Source organism: Pongo abelii, chromosome 10 (genome assembly GCF_028885655.2).
Source record: "Pongo abelii isolate AG06213 chromosome 10, NHGRI_mPonAbe1-v2.0_pri, whole genome shotgun sequence".
Classification (NCBI taxonomy): Eukaryota; Metazoa; Chordata; class Mammalia; order Primates; family Hominidae; genus Pongo; species Pongo abelii.
In genome coordinates this window covers 122,793,018-122,817,762 of record NC_071995.2, presented here as the reverse complement: position 1 = coordinate 122,817,762, position 24,745 = coordinate 122,793,018, and the positions used below count along the sequence as shown (strand labels likewise).

Here is a 24,745-nt window from a genome sequence, read left to right as displayed (position 1 = left end):
GTCATTTAACCCTCCAAGCTTATTTGCTAACGTGTGAAGTGAGGATAAGAATATCTGCTCCTTAGAGTGTTGATCAAGTACGTAGCATGGTACCTGGCACTGAGCCCTCAGTAAAAGGTGATTCCATGTTGATTCTTCTCCCCTGGAGCTAAAGGCTGTGTTGCTACCGCAGTTTCTGTCTGCTTCACCCTGCATCATGCCTGCCGGACTAAACTCCCTTAAGTGGCGATTTTGCCTCTATTGAGTAAAAACACAGCTTATCCCCACTGCTTATCTTTTCCATCTCGACTTTTCTGAGCAGCTTTTAATATACAACTTAAATCTGACACTAGCTTTTCTATCTAACCTTATTTTCCACCATTCCCCAGAATGTTCTTTCCATATCAGATAGTTTAATGGTCTCATGTTCCTTCTAAAACTTAATTCATATTTACTTCACCAGAAATGCTTCCTCCTGTCCCAACTCTGCCCATCCTTTGAGGCTCAGTTTAATTCCAACCTCTTCAGAGTAAAACCTTTGTCACTGCAGTCCTTATTCACTCATTTATTGGATACGTCCATGTGTCTGGCAACACATAGGTACCAGGAATGCTACAGTAATTGAGGCCGGCCCCTGTCTTCCAGGGATTTACGCAGCCTGGTGCAGGAGAGACAGGTAGATAAGAGAGAGCTGCCAGTGCTATGATGGGCAGCCCTTCAGCCTTTATGGACAGCCTTCCCCTGGCTCCTGTACTTGGTGTATGCCTCATGAGAATTTAATTATACATTGTTTTCTTTGTACTTTAGTGGCTGAGTCTCATATCCCCAAGTAAATTGTAAGCATAGGACTGAGTACACAGTGAGCACTTTAGAAACATAGGCTGGCTTGATCTTTCACCTCCAGATGCATATTTAAAAGGAGAATCGATTGCCTACCCTATTGTAAAGGCCTTGTAAACTTCAAAAAGCAAATTAAAAAACAAAATCAATGATGACGTTAAGCTCTTGGGGATCCCCATAACGTCCTGGTGATTAGAGTGGCTAGGTGACTAGGCTTTGGAATTCATGGGACAGTGCACTTTTAAATTTGGCAGTTCTAAAATGAAAATAAAGAATTGTCCTTTGAGTCTAATAAAGTTAGCTTAATGGAAAACTCACTGCACTGTCGTCGTTTTTCTCACTGTGTCACAGACCAAGAAAAGCGTCATCCAAGCTCATGACAGGCGTTTCCTGAATTTCTGAGCTGCTGAGTGCCACTGAGGAGCTCAGAAAGCATGATCTGAATCATGAGCTTACATGCGACACGGCCGCATCTCAGCTTCAATGCCATGTCACAGGCTCAGCATTGACAGTTCACATACTTGGCTCATAAGATAAATTTCCAGGTGTCAGTAAGCTGCACCAGAGAAGATACTGTATGTCACAAATTCCAGGAAGTCCTGAACAAGCCCACATTTTCCTTTCCACAGAAATGAAATGAACATTTTTAGGTGGCTTGATAATTTTTTACTCTTTTTATTTGCGAGCTTTCCCATTATGGCAATCAGAGAAATTTTTCTAAGCCCTCTCATGCTCACTAATACAAGATACAGCATAGTACCTAATGATGGGGTCGGGGAGGGTGCTGAGTGAGATCACCACTAATGTGCACCTTCTAGAAAGAAGCGTTTCTTAAAGGCCCAGCCCAGGTTTCTAGAGGCACCATTATTGTAGGTGGCAGGGAACAAGACAGAAAAGTCCTTGTTCTGGAGTTTACATGCTAATAAGGTAAGAAATAAATAAGCGACCTAACTTTAGATAGTGATAAATACTACGAAAACATAAAATGGCATAATGATGATGGCAGTTGAAAAAAATTGTTAAATTATTCCAGCAGTACAAAGTGAGCACTGGCCACAGCAGGTCCCATGACAGTTTATCTGGGAGCAAATGAACCCTGTTTGGATGACTCTCCATATTGAAGCAGTGATAGTAAACACATAGCTCTAGCCATGATTCTAAATGCTTTAGATCTGTGCTGCCCAACATGGTAGACACTAGCCTCATGGGGACAGTACATTTTAATTCAAACAAAAAACAAAAAATTTCTCAGACACATGAGCCACATTTCAAGTGTTCAATAGCTACATGTGGCTGCAACAGCTACAGAAGAGTGTGGTCACATCTCTGAGCCTCAGTTCTTTAAAAACGGCATAATCATACCTATCTTGCTGATTGTTTCAAGAATTAAGTGATCATCTATAAGCCTGGCACCTAAGGCCGCATGGGGTGGCTCACACCTGTAACCCCAGCACTTTGAGAGGCCGAGGCGGGCAGATCAGTTGAGTTCAGGAGTTTGAAACCAGCCTGGCCAACATGGTGAAACCTTGTCTCTACTAAAAATACAAAAATGAGCCGGGCGTGGTGGTGCGCACCGGTAGTCCCAGCTACTCAGGAGACTGAGGCAGGAGAATCGCTTAAACCCAGGAGGTGGAGGTTGCGATTGCACCACTGCACTCCAGCCTGGTCAACAAAGTGAGACTCCCATCTCAAAAAAAAAAAAAGAAAGCCTGGCAGCCAGACACTTGGCGTGGCTGCTTTATTGGACAACAGAGAATAGAATATTTACATCATCACAGAAAGTTCCATTGGACAGCATCTGTTTAGATAAACTCAATCTTCCCCCACATCCTAATGAGGTGTAGATACTGCTTTTCCATTTTGCAGATGAGGAAGTAAGGCACGGGAGTTACATGTGACTTGCCCAAGGTTGCATCGTTAACGAAGGGCAGAACTAGAATGCAAACCGTGGTGGTCTGGATCCAGAGCCTGGGGGTTAATCCTACCCTGCTATGCCGCTATAGCTCGCAGATCCAGTACAGCTCATCTGTGTGATCCACTTTCAACCAGAGTGCAACCGAGGGAGAGAACATTACCTCTTCAGAAAATCGTGTCATTGAATGCTTTTAAATTCAGCTAACATGAGTTTTGACCAGAGGATCAGGAAAAATGTAGGCCTGTCATAGGCACAATTTCCCCTTCCTTGAAAAGGGCAGAGGAAACTACAAAGCACCAAAAAAATACCAAGTTTATGTATGATCTCAATAAAGCAGATTAAGCTCTCTACGCCTCAGTTCCCCTATCCTAGAGCGGTGTGAGGGTGTAATGAGGCAAGGCCTGGAAAGCCTCAGTGGGACCTGCCACGGTCAGTGACGCCAGGGAGGTCAGCAGCAGCATTACCACTGCACTCAAGCGGCCGCACTTGGGCCGAACGTTCCAGAATGCACAGGAAACAGCTGAACAGACCACTTACGTGAGGAGGCAGCTCGTCCTTCTCTCCCAGAGCTGCCACGAGAGCCTGTGGTTCCAAACAGCCTGAGTTTGGAATTGGGGAGCACTTCAGGAAGGCACGAGGCAGAGGAGGTGGCAGCCTTTGGAAAGAATCTGCATTTGGCTCATGCACTTAGGATTTGCAAGTTAAGTGTCTTCACTCGTCTGAGCCTCCATTCTTTAAAAAATGGGTTTAATTGGCCGGGCGTGGTGGCTCATGCCTGTAATCCCAGCACTTTGGGAGGCCGAGGCGGGAGGATCACCTGAGGTCGGGAGTTTGAAACCAGCCTGACCAACATGGAGAAACCCCGTCTCTACTAAAAATACAAAATTAGCAGGGCATGGTGTTGCATGTCTGTCATCCCAGCTACTCTGGAGGCTGAAGCAGGAGAATCGCTTGAACCCGAGAGGCGGAGGTTGTGGTGAGCTGAGATCATGCCATTGCACTCCAGCCTGGACAACAAGAGTGAAACTCTGTCTCTAAAATAAAATAAAATAAAATAAAAACTGAGTATAATCATACCTACCTTGCATGATTGTTTTAAGAATTAAGTAATAGGCCGAGAGTGGTGGTTCACATCTGTAATCCCAGCACTTTCGGAGGCCGAGGTGGGCAGATCACTTGAGGTCAGGAATTCGAGACCAGCCATGGCGAAACTCCGTCTCTACTAAAAATACAAAAATTAGCCAGGTGTGGTGGTGCATGCCTGTAATCCCAGCTACTCAGGGGGCTGAGGCACGAGAATCACTTGAATGTGGGAGGTGGAGGTTGCAGTGAGCCAAGATCACACCATTGCACTCCAGCCTGGGCGACAAAGCGAGACCCCCCCGTCTCAAAAAAAAAAAAAAAAAAAAAAAAGAAAAGAATTAAGTGATCATCTGTAAGCCTGGTGCATAGAAATTTGGTAAATAATGGTCATACTTACTATTTTGATTAATGATTTTCAACTTCTCATTAACAAATGTCCTTGAGTATTTTCTTGCCCAGATGCCTTAGACCTAGGGACTGTGTTAGGACAGTTATCCTCAAACATGATTGCTGTTACCATCCTTTACAGTGCAGTGATCACACCCTTGAGAAGCCAGGCAGAGCCAACTGAAAGGCATCGTGGGGCATGCACATAGCAGCTGCTTGCGAAGATGGAAGCTGCCTCACACTCCCCCACAACCAGCAAGGGCAATGGCCGCCAGGTATGACCTCAGGTGACCATCCTGTCCATTCTGAAAACTGGGAAGTCAAACTCTCCAGGCTCCTGACTGGCCAGTAGGCTTCACCAGAGCTGGATCAACCAGAAGAAGCTGAAACATCCAACCTAAGAATTTCGAACTTCAAATGGAAAATCTGGGCACTCTAAACCAAAATTGCTAAGTTCCAAAAATGTTGGATACATTGGGTGCTTATTTGTAAAAGTATCTAAATGAAAGTGGGCCCTTAAAGAGTGTGTCATGAACCAAGGATTATAATTAACCCCATTGTGGGGGCACAAGGTCAAATATAAGAGGAAAAAACAGTCAGTTGTACAAATGGAAAAAGTGCAAATGAAAAGTGATGACCTTTAACAAGGCAAGGACAGTAAGCATAAGAAAATACTGGATTGCCTGTCATTCTCTGAAAAATCCTAATGAATATCAGATGTAGTGATTTTCTACCTTCCCCAATTTATTTCACTCTCCTGCCACAGCTGATATGTAATCTGCGAAATACAGTTGTCCTGCCCCTTATTTCACTTGTCATTATTTGTTTTCATTTATTTTGACTGGGTTAATGCACTAATGGCTCATTTATCTACGATGATCAAAATTTGGTTGCAAAGACAGCCCTAAAGTAACACCTATTTGCCTTGTACCGTTCTCTCACTCGTCTCTGGATGTTAGAATTGCTGGTGCATTTTAAACAACAGACATTCTTAATGGATAGCTGTTTTGTGGGAAGCTTTTCCCTTCCCCTGGAACTTAATGCATGATTTCCCGGAGAGCTGAAACATATGATTCTGGGAATTCTCTTGTTCCCTGACATAATAAAGAGTGATTGTGAGTGGGAAGAACTTTATGGGGGTCAGTCATAAATGCCGTCAGTAAGCGTGCCTCACCTATTCTACACAGCACAGGAAGTTTGCAGAAAGGACACTTGTAAAGAACTGAATAATCCATGCTGGAGCTCTCAGATCACTAGATGGAAAGTCAGAGGTCAAACACCCTTAAATGGACATGCTGAAGCCATCAAAAAACAAAAAACAAAACAAAAAATAACCTCTAGGAAATGATCTAGGAAAATGGTAAATGCCTTCTTAAAAATATAAGTTTATCTTTTAAAAATATTGGTACTTAAGCTGTGTTATTCCAAATAAATAAATGTTCAATAAAAACAAATATCTGATTATTGATCACCAGAAGGTATGTAAGTACTAAAATTAAATGCCTGGTCATGGTGACTTTATTTACTGAAGTGACTATTGTTGGACTATTTTAATAATTTCAAAGATCTCTAATGTCCTCCCTGTCTCAAGACATCGGAAGGAATCAGTGTGGGCCCCTTTCATAGACGGGCAAGTCGGAGGAGTTGGCTTGCTTTTGCTTGATGGGTAGCTAAATTCTTACACCGTCCGAGATGACATGGCTGGGACTGGGCAGAGCTCTTTCTACCGCATCACAAGGATAACGTCTCTTTCCTCTATAAGTGGCAGTCATCTTCTCTGATGCCTGTTATAGCTAATGAAAGCATGAACTCTTTTACTTTTTGTAAGTAATAAAGGAAAAATATGGCTAAATTAAAGTGGATAGAGCCAGGTGGGGGGTCTGGCGTTTATAATCCCAGCTACATAGGAGGCTGAAGCAGGAGGATCACTTGAGGCCAGGAGTTTGAGTCAAGCCTGGGCAACATAGAGAAACCCTGTCCCCCGACCCACCAAAAAAAAAGGTGAATAGAGCTTCAGTTACTGAATACCTTTCTTTCCTTAAAACCTGTACTATAATTAGGCAGACCCACAAATGGATAAAAGAAGCCCTATCAGTTAAGTCAGGTGAATTGGTCCATCTGTTTGGCAAACCATAGAGATTGAGATTTTTAAAGCAAGGGAACACATCTTCTTAGCCTAGGAACTTGGTTTAGATTGTGATCATCAAGTGCTAAGATTAAGTAAGTATTTCCTATTTCATTAGGATGAATGATGATTTGGCATTTGGGATCACTGTATCTTTTAGTTATCAACTAGTAGACAATTAAGATTGGCAGTAATCTCAATCTGAGGTGGAAATGGAAAGACCAGTTGGATATGAACTGCTTACTTCCCCTTCCATTAAAGGAAAGTATCACTATGTAGAACTGTTTGTGTGGTAACTTATGAGATATTTGTGTCCTTAAATTGTTGGCTCAGGATCATCTTGGTAAATGACAAGCTTGTTAGAAGTGCACCAGTGACATTTCTACTAAGTTGAAAATGATACTAGCTCTAGCTCTTGAAACAAGGCTATTTGGGTGATCCCCAGAGGGCAGTCATACTGGAGGCTGCTAAGAAAAGGCAGGAGGAGGATGCAGGGAGGGCAGGAAGGGCCTGAGCAGCACCTCCATGGCCCCACTGGTCACCTCCTCCCCCAGAAGCAACTTCTCCCTGAGCCTGTGTCTTTGGAATAGAAAGTGCAGAGTTGACACTGTATGGGCATCACCCCTCCAGCTCTGAGGGTCCGGAGATGGAATGCTGGTGCTCCCTCCTCCTGGGGTGGGGTTTGCCACCCGCTGGCCTCCTGGCGGTTAGGAACCCAAACTTCCATGAGGCCCATGACACTCCCAGAAGGCACCACACGACACAGATGGTAGAGCACATGTATTTGCCTATCTTGGCCTGCACAGGCCACTTAAAAGACACCCGTGGGCAACCGGAAATACAGACTTGCTTTCTTCATGAGGCATTTTCACACAGAGAAGCCAAGCCCTCATCAGCGTACAGACCCATGGCATGGTTTTTAAATAGAAGCCAAATAGAAACTCTTAAAGTATGAGATAATCAGAGTGCAGAAACCCGGTTAATAAATCTATCATGTAGGCCTCCAGGGACTGCAGCCTTCCCAGACAGGCTGCGTGTACCCTCTTTCCATGTCTAATTGTCAGGCTCTCTAATCACATCCATTATGACTTTAATGTTAGGCTGCACGTTCTTTCAGAAAGAAATGGCTGTCAGTGTCTAAAGAATTGTCGATGAGCCTTAATAAAATAAAATACATATGAAGGATAATGTCAGAGAATGACAGGAATGTATAATGCATGGGGGGAGGCACCTAAGTTCTCATCATTGTCATTTTCTGCATATCTTTGGGACACTAAATTGTTACATTTGTAACAACTACCTTCCCCTTAATTATTCTTGGTGATGGTAAACCAATCACAATTTTAGCAATCCAAAATTACCCTGGAACAATATTATTAAAACATATGATACTACTTTTTTAGTGGATATTTAGTGATTATCTTTTTTAAGAGAAAACTTTATAATATTTTTTCTGACTATATGTTCATCATTAAAGAAGCTTTAGATAGTACTAAAATAGAACTTTTAAAAGGTAAAAATCACCCAGAGTCCACCATCTAGAGACAAATGTTTGTTTGTTTGTTTGTTTGTTTGTTTGAGATGGAGTTTCCCTCTTGTTGCCCAGGCTGGAGTGCAGTGGCAAGATCTCAGCTCACTGCAACCTCCACCTCCTGGGTTCAAGCGATTCTCCTGCCTCAGTCTCCCTAGTAGCTAGGATTATAGGCGGAAGCCACGACGCCCGGCTAATTTTTGTTTTTGTTTTTGTTTTTGAGATGGAGTTTTGCTCTGTCGCCCAGGCTGGAGTGCAGTGGCATGATCTCAGCTCACTGCAACCTCCGCCTCTCAGGTTCAAGCAATTCTCCTGCCTCAGCCTCCCGAGTAGCTAGGACTACAGGCGTGTGCCACCACGCCCAGCTAATTTTTTGTATTTTTAGTACAGACAGAGTTTCACCGTGTTAGCCAGGATGGTTTCCATCTCCTGACCTCGTGATCCACCAGCCTTGGCCTCCCAAAGTGCTGGGATTACAGGCATGAGCCACCATGCCCAGCTGAGACAGATGATTTTTAACACTTTGGTGTATATCCTTCTACACATATCAAAAATGTGATAATATACATACAATTTTTAACATACTGTTTACAAACTTAACCTATCATAGACATATTACCTTGTCAGTAAATATAGATCTATACTATTTTAAATTATTGCATACTTTAGATGTGCCATGCTAGCCCCTTATTGACAGACATTGAGATTATTTTGTGTGGTGATCATCTTGCAAAAAATGACTTTTTTTTTTTTTGGTTGCTACTGGAGTTTTCTTTCCTCTTCTAGCTTTTAGAGACGTGCCTATTAAAAGATGTCTGCTGCTTAGCCAGGAATAGGGGAACCCACAAAACATCCCCATCCAAAGTTTCCGCATTTGGATAAGTCCAAATTTAGTTCAGTTACCACTTTATCACAATAAGCCAGACACACTGCAAAACGTTTTATACAAAAAATCTCATTTTACCCTCCCAGTCACTGTATCATGTAGGTTTGATTATTTCTCATGTTATAGAAGAGAAAGGTGAGGACTCAGAGAGGTTGCAACTCAAATATGGCAGGGTCAGAATTGGAACCCAAGATTCTTACTCTTGTGCTAAGCTCTCAACCACACCTGTTTTTGCCAGATTAAAAAAGCCTAATTCTTTAAGAATGACTAATCAACAAGATGTTTTATCTTTTTAAAACATAATTGCACCTTTGCCTTCTACTTTTTGCTTCCACTTTGTAATCGTGTTTACTCTTTTTACCAAAATATTCCTGGAGTCATTGTTGAGTACTTACCCTTCCTTGAAATGTTGTCCCTTTTTATTGCTACTTTAACTTTTAGAGATTTTCAGCTCACTTACTAATTGAATTTCTTAGATACATGTACAAGTAGGAATAATAGGGTCCTACCATGCAAAACAATTTATCCAGTTCATTGTGAATTCAGAGTAACATCAGTATTCATTTTCAGAGATGGTGAGTGTCCTTTCTTAAAAGCAGGTATTTGGGATTGAGAGTTGATGGCCTAATTAGCCATGGACCATTTTTTAGCCTCGTGAAGTACTATAGATGGTTTCAAAGGGAGAAGCAGGCTTTCCTGTCCCTCAGGGCTCCTTGCTCTGCCTGCCTCTCTAGTTGCCTCCCCCAGTGGCTCTTCTCCAGTGAAAATGGAGGATAGAGGTCCCAGAAAATGCTTCTATTTGCTTTTATCCTTCCCTCTTTGGAAGTAATTGGAATTTCTTTGCTAGCTCATTTCCGTACTTAGATAATATTCAGGAAATGCCCTAGTTGGCTAAGTAAATAATCTTGAGGTATATTTATAGAAGTATTGACCAATGTTTACGTAAAAATAATATAGCTAACATTCATTGAGCACTACTCTATGCCAGGCCCGACCTGGTTGCTTTTAGCACTTAAAGCCACCCCATGAGTCAGACATCACAATGACTTAGGTGACAAGATAGGGTTCAGATACAGCCCCAAGCATGGTCTAATATCTCAACAGTTTGTCCACTCCAGTCTCTTTTGTCCCATTGTGTTAAGCAGATCTTTGGGCCTTAGTTTCTTAATCTTGAAACAAAGGGGTGTTGGATGCCTGATGTTGAAGATTTCTTCTACCCTCAATGTTTTCTGACTCCATAAATCTACTTAGAAAACCACCTCCCTGCTAGGAATCATTTTATCTTCCTGTTACATTTAATCACTGCAATTGCTGCCTTTGTTCTCTGGCCAGCCTTCATTTTCTTGATGGCAACGCTTAAGCTACAGGACACCAGAGCGGTACAGAAAGTGCCCACAGAAAAGCCCCCAGAGGTCCTTGTGCACAAACATGGAGACACTGTGCCCTTTTAAGGGCCAGGCGGTGCTGCCTGGTCAGGGCCCTTCAAAAGCGCACAGAGAGGGCGGCAGGGCTCCCGTTGTTCATGGCAGGAGGAACCAAATGTGAATGGGCCATAACTTATTCATGACTAGAATCTAAAAGAGCTTGTTATAACTCATTCACAGCTACCACCTGAGTGCTAGTGTGCTATTTTTTTTAGATTCTAAAATTATTACCCTATTTCCACCGGCTTTGTGTTCAACTAAAAGATAAGTTGTTCTTGATTGCTCAGAAACAATCTCCCATTTTTAAGTGGTGAGACCCTTTCCTACCCAAGATATTCCATGTCTTTTTGTCCAAGAAATTGGTCTCAGGAATACGTTAGAATATTGCTTCTGGAATGTTGAGAAATGATGGGGTGGGGTCATGTTCAGATTCGTGCTGCTGCGGTGCTTTTTGACGAACGCAGTGTAGTTCTGGTTTAGATCTCCACTCGGTGCTGTTATGAAGCGGTAGGAAATGATCTGCAGCAGGTATGTAATGCGTGAGTTCAGATGTGCGGGAAGAATGGAAGTTAATGAGGCAGGGGGCAGGGGATGGTTTGCCACGGGAGTTCTAGACAGAGGGAACAAGGTGTACAAAGGCCCTGTATTGGAGGGGTCTGGGCCACACCAGGGGCTAGGGGACACCAGTGTTGACGAGCACACCAGCCCCAAGGGGACCCAGGGGGATGCCGCTGGGGAGGGCAGGCTGACCAAGCAGGGCCTCTGGAGCAGTGGGGCTTGGTCCCAAGAAAGTCAGAGAGATGCAACGTGATCAGAAATGTGCTTGACCATGAAAACTTGTGCAAGGAGGGTGTGCACACAGGAGAGACACTAAAGGAAAAGGCATATTTTTAAAAGGGGGAAGACAAGTCTGGCCTTGGTTCCTCCCACGGGTAACATCAGAGCTGTTTTTGGCAGCCAAGTGCTGCTTTTTCCCAGGAATAGCCTATTGCTAACTCGGCCCCCAGAGGACTCCTATCAGCCTGGCCTTCCAGGGGAAGAGTGAGTCTGCCCCTGGCCCTGGGACCGAGCACCTGCCGGGATCCCAGGGATCAGGACACACATGCTACAGAGTGGAATACCTTGTGCTTTCTTCCTAAGCTAGCCTTGCTGCTTTGTTAAGGTACTAGCCTGGCCCAGAAAGCCCCACCCTCACCCAGCTTCCTAGGAACTTTTGCTGGTATTACGAGCAAGAGTCATTAGTGAGTCTTTTTGCCGTATTGGGTGGTCGGCAGTGCCTTTACAGCTGTGTGATTTTCTAATGTGGACCCTCGAGAGCCAGTGGATCCAGCCTCCATGCGAGCCATGCTGTTCTGATGGCCTGGCCCTGTGCTCTGGACTCTGGAGGAACGCTGCCTTCCCTTCTGGGCCAAAAGGCTACTTCCCTGGGCTGTGTTTGCTTTTCCTCTGCAGTTTCAAAGTATTAGAGACTTGATGTGCACAACTTGGAAAACATCTGAATTTCTGCATGAAATTAAATCTGCCCCAGACCTCAGGATTGTCACCACATCACCTGCAGGCTAGGAGAAGCGGCAAGGCTTAGATGCATTTATTGGTTTATGTTCTCTCTTTTCATGGGATAGTGTCCTCTTTTCCCCAGAGGCGGGTTGCAAGGGCAAATGATGTAAGTAACATGAAAGAACATTGTGCTTGGGCAAGTCAGGTGGTCCATGGATAGAATTATGTCGTCATGTTACATTAGTGCCCTGAGAGGAAGGGACAGCACTTTGGAATGAAGATGGAATTCGGCTTGAGCTGTTGATAGGGCCCCTTGTGTTCACGCTGCTGGAGAGCGTACTCGGCGAGGCCGGTCCTTCCTCAGACACAGTGACACTAGGAAATGACAGCAGTGCGCTTCCTCATCCAGGAAGCTGTCTTGCCACGTCTTCAGAGCCTATCTCTATAGGATTTGGAATGAAAAGCCTTTTTCGAGTATTAACTTTCTGAACATGTAGAGTGAACAGTAAATTAATTTAGTACCTAGTGGATTTGCCATAGGAAAAAATGTACGTGTGGCTTAACCTTTGAGCCCTGATCAAGGTAACCTATTCCTCAGGACTTTGACCCTCGAGGTACCCATTTGCATTGCTTCTGCTGGCGTTCTGTGGGGAGAAAAACTAGCAGAGCTGTGCAGTCACCTGGGTGGGGCTGGCCCTCTGGCGGCCGTTACCAGGCCCTGAAGTGATAGTCAGTTGGAGCCCCATTATCTGCAGCTGTGGGCAGCATCTCCAAGGAGGGAAGAGGACCAATGTCCTGGCCTTGCCGCCTTTGGTTGAACAAATAACTGTAAGATTGCGGATGGCTCCCAGCAACGCTTAGGAACAAAATTGGATTTGCCTCAGGACGGACCGCTGCAGTACAAAAAGAGCACACAATTTGTAGCGTATGCCCTTTTGACACAGAAAGTGCAAGCGTTTTGCCAAATGGGCTGGATGAGCTGCCCTCCATTCCTGGCTGACACACAGCTAAGATGAGGTGAGTGCCCTTACTCAGCAGGCGGCCTTATTCATCTGCAGCAGACGCCCTGCCTTTCTCCTTTCATCTGCCATGCTGACCCTTTTAGGGATCTGTCATGAATGCTCCTTCATGTTTCTAAAGCGTCTCTGATACTGAATTAAGCCTCTTGGGACCAACTCCATTTCTCCCTCTGAATTATGTGCATCTCCCGGCTGGGTCTCCTTAGCCTAAACAGGATGCCTCGGTGGCTTCAGTCATGTCACAGTACTGGAAGCATGACATCATCACAATGATTACCTCTCTTCAGTAGTGAAGGATCGCAATGGAAAACACCACTGTCTTTTCAGCCGTGAAAACTCTTTTGCCCTCAGAAAGCCAGTGATATTGTTATTCTTTTGAGCTGATGAGAAAATAATTGAGTAATCTGGATGCCATTTGGAGATGTGCTTTGTTTCCCTGGCCCCAAGTGGACCTGCCTCATTCAGGACTATCCTAACAGCTGTAGAATGCCCTGCACAGATGGCATCTCCACGTCAGGGCCTTTTAAGTCAGCACAGAGTGTGGAAGAAGGGGAGAGCGACAGTCAGTGAAATGCCCCAGGCCAGAAGACCCTTGTCCCCCACTGTGAGAGCTCCGAGTGGCTCACCAGCGCTCACTGTCGAGCTCTGCACGTTACGTGATCGCACTCTCCCTGCTCACCTGCCATTTCTTCTCCAGGCTGTCTGCCCATCATAATGGGACGCTTTAAGGACACTTTTGTATTTCTGCAGTTAACAGAGTGGATTAATGAAACACAGCGTTGTTATAATTCAGAGTTGCTAATTGACCAAGGCAGTTCGAGTATGAATACTTACTAAATCATATTTAAATTTGTTACAAATGAAATGTAATACCACACTATGATAGAGATGGCTGCTGATAACATTTGTACTGCATTCCCCTCTGCCCCCCGTGGGAGAGCGTAGAAGAAAATACTGACATCTACATATAGGCGCATCCCATTTTGTGCCATCATGGCGGGTGAGGTGGTCGTGTCATTTCGGGATGTTTTAGTATAGCCCGTTTTCTTTGAGCAAGGTGTGCCTGTAAAGGAAGCACCTAAACAGGAAGCCCATGGAAACAAAGGCTTTTCAACCCTGAAGCCCTTACATTCCCCTGGCACCACAGCTGTACTCAACAGACTGGCACCAGGCCCATTCGTGGGCCTCCAGGGTGCCAGGCACTGTGCTAGGGCTTAGGGTGCAGCAGTGAACAGCCTGGAGTCTGTGCGAGGAGGCGGGCAATAGACCCACACTTACAGACCCTCACAGAGACACAAAGACTAGAACTGGGGACAGGGTGGTAATGCACCCGAGTCTGGGGGCCAGGGCTTCCGGGAGGAAGTAAACTTGTACTGAGACCTAAAGGATAAGTAGACAGTGGAGACCCAGGAGAGGTGGGCGGGAGAGAGGCCTGAGAAGAGTGTTCTGGGCAGAGGAGGAGCCATAAGAGGGCACCACGGTGGGAGAAGCGTAGCCCGGCAGGGCACCTGGAGGAAAGCTCGTGCCACCAGGAGTGCTGGGGGTAGAAGAAGGGCCAGCGAGGGTGGTGGGGCCAGTTGCAGGGCCAGGCAGACCAGTCCGCTTCTCAGAGCAGTGGGAACCATTGGAGGTTTTTAAGTAGTCTCAATTTAAAAACAAAATCACTCTGCTGCCACGTGGAGAGCAGAATGGAGCAGGCAGGAGAGGACAGGGAGGCTTTCTGGCAGGAATTCGGGTGAGGGTGAAGACGGCCTCAGCAGCGGAAATGGGGAGAGTTGAACGGATCTGAGAACTGCTTTCAAAGCAGGATGCCAGCAAGATCATCATGGACTGGAAATGGATGGCGGGGGATGCCAGCGTCAAGGCCACCCCCAGGTTGTGCAGCTGGGGACAGTGCTTGTGAGGGGTAGGACACTAGGCCTAGGGCAGCTCTCCTGTCATCCAAGACCCACTAAATTCTGGATCACATTTAAATGGTTCTTTCTCTTTGACAGCAAGCCACTAACATATGGGCTCTGCTTCTTCCATCAGCCAACAGAATCCTGGATTTGAGTCTGTCCTTTGAAAGCACCTCTGCTAGAGTTCCCACTTCCAAACCCCTTTCAGCTCTCCGGGATTCAGCCTCCAGGTGAGGTGCTGGAATTGATGCCAGAGTGAACGACTCCGGATTGCTGAGTCGAAGGAAAACGTAGGCACCGCTACTGACAGCTCTCAGGCGCTCCTGGGATTTTCCTTCCTTTGACGCTGAGGCTGTTCCGCTTTCAAGCATTCTGCTTTGTGAGGGAAAGGCAAGGTCAGAAGGTGCTCGCCCTTTCCACAGCAAGCACGCGGCACACGCGTGCCACACGCTGAACCTGCCTTGGTCGTAACTGGCTCCTTTGTTAAGGTCAGCGCCCCCCAAGACCACGTGCTGTGCAGACAGTGTTGGGATCTCGGGAACTGTGGGGTTCCACTTAGAAACTAGTGTCTGGCCCAGCAGCCTACACAGGAGAGTTTGCGGTTACCGCACAGAGACGGTTTCTGGGACAGAAACATCCTTTCTCACTCCTGCCGGAAGGCTGCTCACAGCTCCACTGAGGAAAGCCCTGCTTGATGGAAACTCAACTCTGCCATCATCTGCACCCCAGTGCGATGGCAGTCAAAGGCCAGGGAGAGCTATGCTTTGTTTTACAGAAACGTGCCTAGAAATGGTCGCCTTAAGTTATTTAACCCACTCCCTGTTGCCAGGTTTTGAGTTTGTTTCTAGTCTTTTCCAACTGCAAACTGCACTGTAGTGACCATTCTCACAGCTACCTCTTTTCACACAAAAGTAATAATTTCCCTTTGGTAGATTTCTAAAAATAAATTGCTAGTTCAGAGAGATGACCAATTCCAAGGCTTCTGATCAGCTCTGCCCAATCACTGCCCGTGGTGAGGTGCCCCCGAGACTGTGCTTGCCATGTCCTGGGGCCACTGCCCTCTCCTGCCAGTGTTTTTGTCCCCAGCTGAAAGGGCCTCTTGTTTCTCTTTTTCTTGGTCCTTTTTAGGATGTGTTATTTGTTCACTCCCCTTCGTGAGCTCCGTCGTGTTTTATTTCCTTCTCTGCGTTCTCAGGTTGCCTTTGGAGTGGAGTCTGTGGCTTTCTACCTGAGCAGTGCCCGGGAAGTGTTTTCGTGTGATGAAAGTGTATGTCTGAAGTTAGTTATGAACTCGTCCCAGCTCCAGAGCTAGTGTGCATGCACGTCACTGGTCGTACAGATAATTGATGAGCAATTGGTGTCGTCTGAAGCAGTGACAGCCTGGGTGTGTCAGTGTCTCCAAAACGGTTCCACTGTGGCATCCTACAAATGGGCTGCGTCCTGGGAGCCATTGAGAAGTTGTACCTCCTTTACGGAGGGTTCTCTGGAATAGCAAATTAGGGAAAATGCATTCTGAGGCTCTGTATTTACAATAATAATTTACAAGCAAATAACTCACATTTCATCCTCAGTATTTTTCAGTGCTGTTCAAGCGTCTTGAATTACTCTGGTAGCTTTTCCAGAAAGACCCATGACTTCACCACATTTCTCGAGTTACGATGAAGGTAGAGTCTGGGGCCCTGAGTGAGCATCAGATGCTGGAAGCTGGGGCTGGGAGGGGCCAAGCACTGGGGACAGACTCCAGACACCTGCACCACCCTCTGGCCCCATGAGATACATTCTCAGACCTTCCCAAGAAGGATCTGTGGCTCCTCTCTGTGCTGTGAGGTGCGGGGGGCTTCCCTCTGGAATTCAGCCCATCTCTCCCTCCTTACTTTGGCTGGCTCCAGATGCCATTTAGAGGAAACGTTTGGCCCATTTCCCAGGTGCCAACTTTTCCCATGAGGAAGCTGTCAGTGCTTCCTGGTCAGGGAAATCTTTTGGGAGTGATTTGGTCAGTCACAGTCTGTTGGGGTGAGGTGGTGCATGGAGAGGACAGGATTTGGAACCAGGGGTCCCTGGATTAGAATCCCTGCTCCATGCCTCACTGGCTGTGTGACCCCAGGCTCGCGAATCTGCCTCTCTTGATCTGTTTCCTCATGAGTAAAGGGAAGTGACTTTGTACTCTGGAGTGGGCCTCACTCATTCATGTGCCAGGCATTGTGCTAGGTGCTAGGGCACACCCCAAGGCGCTCGGGAAGCAGAGGCTGCCGTCCCCGGCCTGGGGCCTCCCTGCAGTGATGGGAATGTAGCCCTGGTGCCCCCACACCCTGCCCTCCAGGCGCCGTGGTTTCCTTCTGCTCTCTCCTGGGAGGTGCACACCCCTCTGCACCCAGAGCCAAGGAGGGCAGGCAGCCCTGGGACCCTCTTCAGGGACCGCAGCCAGGGTCTGTGTTACCCACAGGTCCCCTGGATGTCAGCATGGCAGCCACAAACCTGGAGAACCAGCTGCACAGCGCACAGAAGAACCTCCTGTTCCTTCAGCGGGAGCATGCCAGCACACTCAAGGGGCTGCACTCCGAGATCAGGCGGCTGCAGCAGCACTGCACAGGTACATCGGGGAGCAGGCCTGGGCAGGCGGGGGGCAGCTATGGGGCACGGCAGAGCCCAGCGTCATAATGTGCTAGGCCTGCCCTGCCCCCAGCTCCCATCGTCATTGCAGGAGTCCATCTGAATGCCTTATATCATCCTCATTGCATAATCAAGATGAACTAAGCATAAAGCTGCAAAGCCTTTTCTTGGCATACTGAGGATTTAAGAGATTAAAATACAATGGTTAGAATCTCCAATGTGTTTTGGAACTGATAACCAAGATATAGCCTGTGTGATACATAGAGCCAGCTGCTGGATTGTTTTGGATGGTTGGGATATGCTGTGGGGGAATGGGGAAGGGAGTTTGGGGGAACAGAGGGTGCCCTCTGACCCCGGGGAGTACAGTGGCCACTGATATTTTCTGCTGCTCTCATGCTCACCTCTCCTGCTGCCAAACCCTGCTCTGTCTGGGTAGGACCCGCTGGCTAATCGTGGGAATCGGTTTTGCATTTTCAAAGCTGATGAAGATTTTGAAATGTACAGTAACAGAATTAATGTGTAACATTTCCCTTTTAGATTTAACATATGAGCTGACGGTCAAAAGTTCGGAACAGACAGGTAAGAACTCCTCCCCAGAAGTAAATGACAGTACGTTTCCCTTTGTGGTACGTGTTGGTGCCGTTTTCACTAGTCACACACTTAGAAGAAAATGCTCTTGCTAGGAAGAGTTATGCGGGTGGCCTGAGCTCTCTAAGGGAAGATGAGAAGGATGTTTGGATCCCTCCGTGTTGCAAGTGGTTATTAGTGGGCAAGGGGATGAGTGATTTTGTTTTCTTTTGAATGACACATATATTTGGAATGCCTATTATATGTTTTTCTGATTTTCCTACAATGAACATGTGTTCCTTGTGTAATCAGGACATAAAAATAGACGTGAGTTAAACCCAAAAGGAGGAGGAACAGCAGCAGCAGCGTTGGGCAGAACCGCCCCCGCTCCTCTGTGTCGCTGCCGCCTAGCATGGGCCTGGCACAGAGCAGCAGCTCGCTAAATGCTGGCGGGCGAGCGCTCACATTACTAGACAGCTCCCTGAGGATCCGGGGCTTTCTCTGGACTACAGCCCCAGAACCTTCCCCAAACCAGAATCCTCCAGGACCTCAGGAAACCCCAAAGGGCAGCTGCCTGCTGGCCGCCAGAGAAGAGACAGAAACCCAGACCTTCCCAGGGCCCTCTGTGCCTGCTGCAAAGAGCCTGCTCCCTAAAACAGGGTGGGGGTCTGGAAAGTGCTGAATCCATGTTTGTGCAGAGACACCTGTTGGAAACGGGTTTATCACGTCAGGAAGGCAATGGATGGCTCAGCAAGGCTAGTTTACTTTCTGCAGAAAGGGTGCAACTCGCCAGCAGTCTCGCCACGAGAGCACACTCCAACAAAGGAGACGAGGACATTTACAATCTTCATAACCTGATGCAATTGCCCTATGACTGTGTCCCGTTTCCATTGACTGGAATGGGACCTCACATCCTAAGCTTGACCCGACTGGCTAACAGCTTGAAACTTTCCTAAATAGGCAAAGGGGAAAGAGGGCAAAGAGAAGAGGAAGCTAGTCATGAGAGGGTCAGGAGAGTTCCCAAATAAGGAATAGCATGCACTATGGTCCAGGGCTCACCTAGCCATGTGCAGGCATGCCGGGGCAAGTCAGAGCAGCTGCACTGGAACATATAGAGAGATATACATAGAGCAAGGAAATGACAAGCTCTTTATGGTTTCAAGAAACTTTGAAGAAGAACTTCTCCATTCCCCACAATGCCTTTTTCTAAACAGGCCTCACAATGGCAGTTATTATTCATGAGAGTGTCCAGTTCCTTGTAAAAGACACAGACCATTTCCACCAAGCCTTAGCAGATTACCAAGCACTGATTTTTTTCCATTTGCATTGCTCATATTACAGCCTCCTGAGTGCGCCACTCGGGAGCCCAGACATCTTTCTGTCTGCATGTGGTAGGGAAGGTGCCGTGGGCTTCTTGGGGTGGTGGAACGGGAGCCTGTCCTCAGAAGTCTCCCTGTGGAGGGACACCAGGGACCTCCCCCGAAGCCCTGGGACTGGGAGCTGGGCCTGTGGGAATGCAGAGGAACAGGATTTCAACCTGACACTGGGGACCTCCAGCATCCACACCTGTCAGCACTGAAGCCTTGGGAAAGGAGCTACCCGTGTCATGGAAGCCAGGGTCCTCGCTCCCTGTCCCTGCCTGGCCCAGGCTAATCTGAAGCAGCGTACTTTTGCCCTGTGGCCTCTCCAGTCAAGGTTCTCAACCCCGGGTCCCAAGGCCACCCGCCCACCCGCCCACCCACCTGATGTAGTGCTCCCAGCAGCAAGCAGCAGGGTCCTCACAGCAAGGGCTGTGTCTTAGGGAAGGCAGTTTCAAAAGCCTCTCAGGTGGTTCCAGTCGGGGCGTCACCCCTCCCAGTGGTGAAAATCATTGTTTTACATTAGTGCACCCAAAACTGCCCAATTCCAAGCAGTTTCGGAACCCAGGGTACAGCATAGACTCTTGGCTTCCCTCCCCTGGGGGCTGTGACCCCAGAAGTCTGGGCGGGCCCAGGGAGTGCGCAGGTTTAGAAGCGCTGCAGTGCCCTGATGCTTGGGCAGGCTCAGCAGTGCGGCGTTTGGAGACCAGCAGCAGTTGCTGCTGTCAGCTCAGTGTGCACCAAGCTTTCATGGGAAGACTGAAATTTCCAGAAAGGGGGTGTGTACAGAGGAGGAGGTGGAGTGGAGCTTTCGATAAAGAGCAAGAAATTGGCAAAACAGGAGGTGCTGATTCCCAGGAAGGACAGTCACCGAAGCAGCTCTCCAGAGCTGGGGATGGAGGAGCAGTCGCACCAGCTCCTTCCCACAGGACGGCCCACTCAAATCAGGGCCGGCAAACATCAGCCCGGAGCCAAGGCTGCACCCTGGAGGAGGAGGCAGTACAGCTAGATGACTCTCAAGGAAGGATGATAAGGAGGATGTCTATCCAGGAAGAGCTTCTCTCAGGATGCTGTGGCCAAAAGAACCAGAGTGGTGCTTAATGAGCCCCAGATTCGGGCCTCTGCTCTGACTCGGAGGGGCTGTGTGGCCTTGGGCAAGTTCTTTATCTCTGAACCTGCATCTTCATGTGACAGGTGCCCCACAAATCCAAGTCCCCAGTCTGACCACCAGGCCTTTCTACCTTTGTGGGCTGCCCCTCATAGGACATGAGCAAAGCCCAGGGACAGCCTTGTTCCCGAATGTTCCAAACGTCCATCAGCCTTTTGCAGCACTGCCTGGGGGAAGAAAAATCCCAGGATGGTCACAGCAGGCCAGGGATGTGGTTGAAGGTCTGAGGTTGCAGCCCTTCCTCGGAAGGAGCCCAAGGCCCACTGTCCACCCGAGTGTGGGCTGAAAGCAAAGGCCCTGCGACAGGCATGGGTTGTTGTCCCACAGGCCCTGGGGGAAGGACGGTGGGTACCAGGCCCAATGCCGTGCCCAGGTCAGCATTTCAGGTTGCAGGGGTTCAGCCCAGGTGGCTGGGCTCCTGGGTCTTACAGTGTCTACAGAGTCATGTGTGTGTGTCTCTGTCCCTCTCTTTACCTCTGAAACTGTGTTTTAGGATCCATTTTCCTTTTGGCAAAAAAAAAGAAACCTCATGAAAGGTAGTACTGCCACGCATCCTTTTTAGGGAGGTCATTTGCTGATATTATACCTGCACATACACACACAGACACATGGTTTTTAAAAATAGAAACTGGCAATGGTTCAACTTAAATTTTTTCAACTGTATGGGGCAATACGCATTCAGTACACTCCTCGACTTACCATGGATATGTCCAGAGAAACCCATGGTAAGCTGAAAATATCGAAAACATACTTTTGACTTACGGTATTTTCAACTTACATTGGATTTTTTGGGACATGACCCCATGCTAAGTCGAGGAGCACCCATCACCTTCAGTGAGCTTGTAACATGCAAGTGCCCTGCACAAGACCAGTCCAGTCAGCTGTGGGCCCTCAAAAGCTCACAGTCTGGCGGCGGGACATGCTGCAGAGCTGCTGCTAGCTCAGGCAGGTGGGAAAATTCAAAGCAAGACAGACAGAAGCCCGGGAAAGACGTCCAGTGGCGTCCAGTGCCTAGGCAGGCCCTGGGTGGTGGAGTTGGTACAGGGAAACTGGGCGTGCAGGTCTGGAGTTAGGTCAAGGACAGAGGGTACAATAGAGACAGAACAAGAGGTGGCAGCTTGGGGAGAGTGATGGAAGCTTTACGTGGGAGCAGATAACATTCGGGACAGATTGAGGAACTGGAAGGCATCTGGCAGTTTGGGTTTTATTAGGCAGTGAGGAAGCATTTTGAACAGAGGACAAGGATATTTAGGGGGTGACCAAGCTTCCTAAATACAGGATGGGCTGAAACGAAGACCAGAGAGGAGGCGGGACCAAGGCCGGCTGGAGGAGCAGGGAGGGGACAGCACTGAGCAGCCAGCAGAAAGGCACAGTCAGGGAGGGGAGGCCAGGGATGGCGACTGCATCCAGTCTCCCTGGGACAGTCAAGATGTGGGAAGCAGAGCAGCTATCTGGATTTTGAGGGTGTGTCTGATGGACACTCACTTGGAGAAGTGGTGCTCAGGAGACACTGAATCGGGAGCTGACACTCAAGTTGAATTCCAGACCAGCAAGGAAGAGTCTAGAAAGAACTTCCCAGGGGCCAGGCAAGGAGGATGGCCAGCCAGCCAGCGTTAGGAGGAGTAGGGTGGTGACCCAGGGTTTAGAGTCAAGGGTGCTATGTGAGGTGACCAGGGACTGCAGGTCACCAGAGGAGCAGGAGAACGAGGCGACTGGTGTTTGCTGAAGGACTTGGTGAGGGCAGGCACCCAGGGACAGCAAAAGGAGGCAGAGGCCCGAAGTGTTAGAGCAGGGGCAGCAAGGGACCAAGGGCAAGATCCACAGAGGCGAGACAGCTCTCTCTCTGAGCAGGAAGTGGGAAAGAGTGTGTGTGTGTGTGTGTGTGTGTGTGTGTGTGTGTGAGACGGGGGTAGGGGGGTGAGAGAGGAGGACAGCGGCAGAGCAAAGATGACAGCCCCACACCTCTTCTCCTCTAAACATCAGAATTTTAATTCAATAGACATAGATAATTCTTTTTACATTTGAGTTTCAAAACAGTACTTTGAATGTAGCAGGCATTTCATAAGTGCCATCTGAGCAGACAGAGGGATTTGCAGCCAGTTTAATCCTGTGTTTGCTGAGGTCTAATACTCTGCAATTGCCTGTTTTAACTTCAGCATCTTTAAGGTTCAGAGACATTCTTTTATGCAGTAAGCCAGAGAACTAAGAGCCGGAAAGGGCCTCTGAGATGCCCTGATCTCCCCACCTCGGGGAGGGGAGGGGTCTTTCCAGAGCCCCCACAGCCCTGCCTTCTGCATGGCCCCCACAGCCTAGACAGGGCCCCCCACCAGACAGGTCCGCCTGCCCCATAGGCCTCACCACTCGGCCTCAGTCTAATGAGTTCTTCACCTGCTTCCTTGGCTGGTTCTTGTAGGAGACGGGACTTCTAGAAGCAGTGAATTAAAGAAAAGATGTGAAGAGCTGGAAGCCCAGCTGAAAGTGAAAGAGAACGAAAATGCTGAGTTGTTGAAAGAACTGGAGCAGAAGAACGCGATGATCACAGTGCTGGAGAACACCATCAAGGAGCGGGAGAAGAAGTACCTGGAGGAGCTGAAGGCCAAGAGTCACAAGCTGACCCTGCTGTCTAGCGAGCTGGAGCAGCGGGCCAGCACCATCGCCTACCTGACCTCCCAGCTGCACGCCGCCAAGAAGAAGCTCATGAGCTCCAGTGGGACCTCAGATGCCAGCCCGTCAGGGAGCCCCGTGCTGGCCAGCTACAAGCCAGCGCCCCCCAAAGACAAGCTACCCGAAACGCCTCGCCGCCGCATGAAAAAGAGCCTCTCAGCCCCCTTGCACCCAGAATTTGAAGAGGTCTACAGATTCGGGGCAGAGAGCAGGAAACTCCTTTTGCGGGAACCAGTGGATGCTATGCCCGACCCCACCCCATTTCTGCTGGCTAGGGAGTCCACCGAGGTCCACCTCATCAAAGAGAGGCCCCTCGTCATCCCCCCCATCGCCTCCGACCGAAGCAGCGAGCAGCACAGCCCGGCCCGCGAAAAGCCGCACAAGGCCCACGTCGGGGTGGCGCATCGGATCCACCACGCCACCCCGCCTCAGGCCCAGCCCGAGGTGAAGACGCTGGCGGTCGACCAGGTGAACGGAGGAAAGGTGGTGAGGAAGCACTCAGGGACGGACAGAACTGTGTGAAGCCCGCCGGGCCCCACCCCGCGCTGTCCATGCACTGTGAGCACCACTGGGAAATCTCAGCCACACCTTTTCTGTTTAGTTCCCATGCATGCCAAACACTTCACACCTACCGGCCCGTTCTCCTTCTGCTTCTCTTGCCTTCCTCACACCAAAACATGATCGTGTCCCTGCTGCAGAATACGTATTTCCTAACTGCTGTGGCCAAACGCCTGTGTGCCGAATCGCTTGCTTCGGATCCCGCTCCGTGTAACCTAAGTGCGCTGCGGGCAAAGCCCAGGCCACGGCTGTATCACTACTGATGTTCACGATGCCACACAGTCACACACCTAGTTAATTCTCAAGTCGGAGCAACACACACCAACCTTGACCTTATCCCTCAGGCTCCAGGGCAGCCTGGCCGAGCAGCCCCTGCACCCTCCTGGAGACCCTTGTCACCTCCCGAGCTCCTCCTGGAGACCCCTGTCACCTCCCGAGCTCCTCCTGGAGACCCCTGTCACCTCCTGACCAACCTTTCCCAGGGCGGCACCGATCACCGAGCAGCCGTGCGTGTATCTCAAGGAACTAAATAAGATGACGCTACTCCTCATAGCACCACAACCTGAATGTGTGCTCATACTTTTTTGTTAGTTTTATCCAAAATGTTTAAGATCCCAACAAACTTTATTTTCTAAACCTGCCTTCCTTCTGTTTTGTGTCTTTTATTAAACACCTGAAGGTGGGCTAGGAGACTGCAGGAGGGAGAGCAATCACAGGTCCCAGAAGCAACTCCTGCCTCCTCCTGGCCCAGAGCTAGTCCTTAGAATGTGCTGCGCTCCTGAGCTTCTGTGGGAAGCTGCTTTTGCCTCTGATGGCCCCTGCCTACTGTGCTGCCCGTGCTAGCCCCTCTCCTCCCTCGTGGAGTGAAGCCACCCCTCACCTCCAGGAGGCCAGCCAGGGCTCCAGGCCAGCCTCGTGGGGCACAGAGGGAAGGGGTGCCCAGTGACCACTGGTCCTGGAGGTTCTGTGTCCTCACCTGACCCCACACAGACCCAGGCAGGCTGGGGGTAGAAGCTCATGCAGGAACTAAACACTAAGCTCAACAACCTCACAGTTGCCGTAGCAGGTCAGAGCCAAAGAAGCTAGGGCCAGAGAGTTCTGGAAGGGGGAGAAGTGGCTCCAGGTGACTGGCCACTTCTGCTCTGTGCCCAACATCATCAGCCCTTCTTGCCAAAAAGGAGCATCTGCTGAAACAGACCTGGATCGTCGAAAACACACCTTTGGAAATTACATTAG

The 24,745-nt window shown here is 48.6% G+C and overlaps 1 protein-coding gene across 3 annotated transcripts in view; it reads left to right on the top strand.

Moving 5' to 3' along the window:
• CCDC92 (coiled-coil domain containing 92) overlaps positions 1 to 24,150 on the top strand; it is a 34,940-nt gene extending 10,790 nt beyond the window's left edge. Inside the window, exons 2-6 of one of the 3 annotated variants that reach the window (XM_063711963.1) lie at positions 14,718 to 14,814; positions 16,156 to 16,248; positions 17,028 to 17,174; positions 17,732 to 17,773; positions 22,701 to 24,150. In XM_063711963.1, coding sequence (XP_063568033.1) covers positions 16,215 to 16,248; positions 17,028 to 17,174; positions 17,732 to 17,773; positions 22,701 to 23,473 — 996 coding nt within the window. In that variant the 5' untranslated portion in view covers positions 14,718 to 14,814; positions 16,156 to 16,214 and the 3' untranslated portion in view covers positions 23,474 to 24,150. The remainder of the gene's footprint in view (positions 1 to 14,717; positions 14,815 to 16,155; positions 16,249 to 17,027; positions 17,175 to 17,731; positions 17,774 to 22,700) is intronic. The other 2 variants (XM_002823952.5, XM_002823953.5) reach the window with 2 other exon arrangements.
• Positions 24,151 to 24,745: the final 595 nt, after the last annotated feature.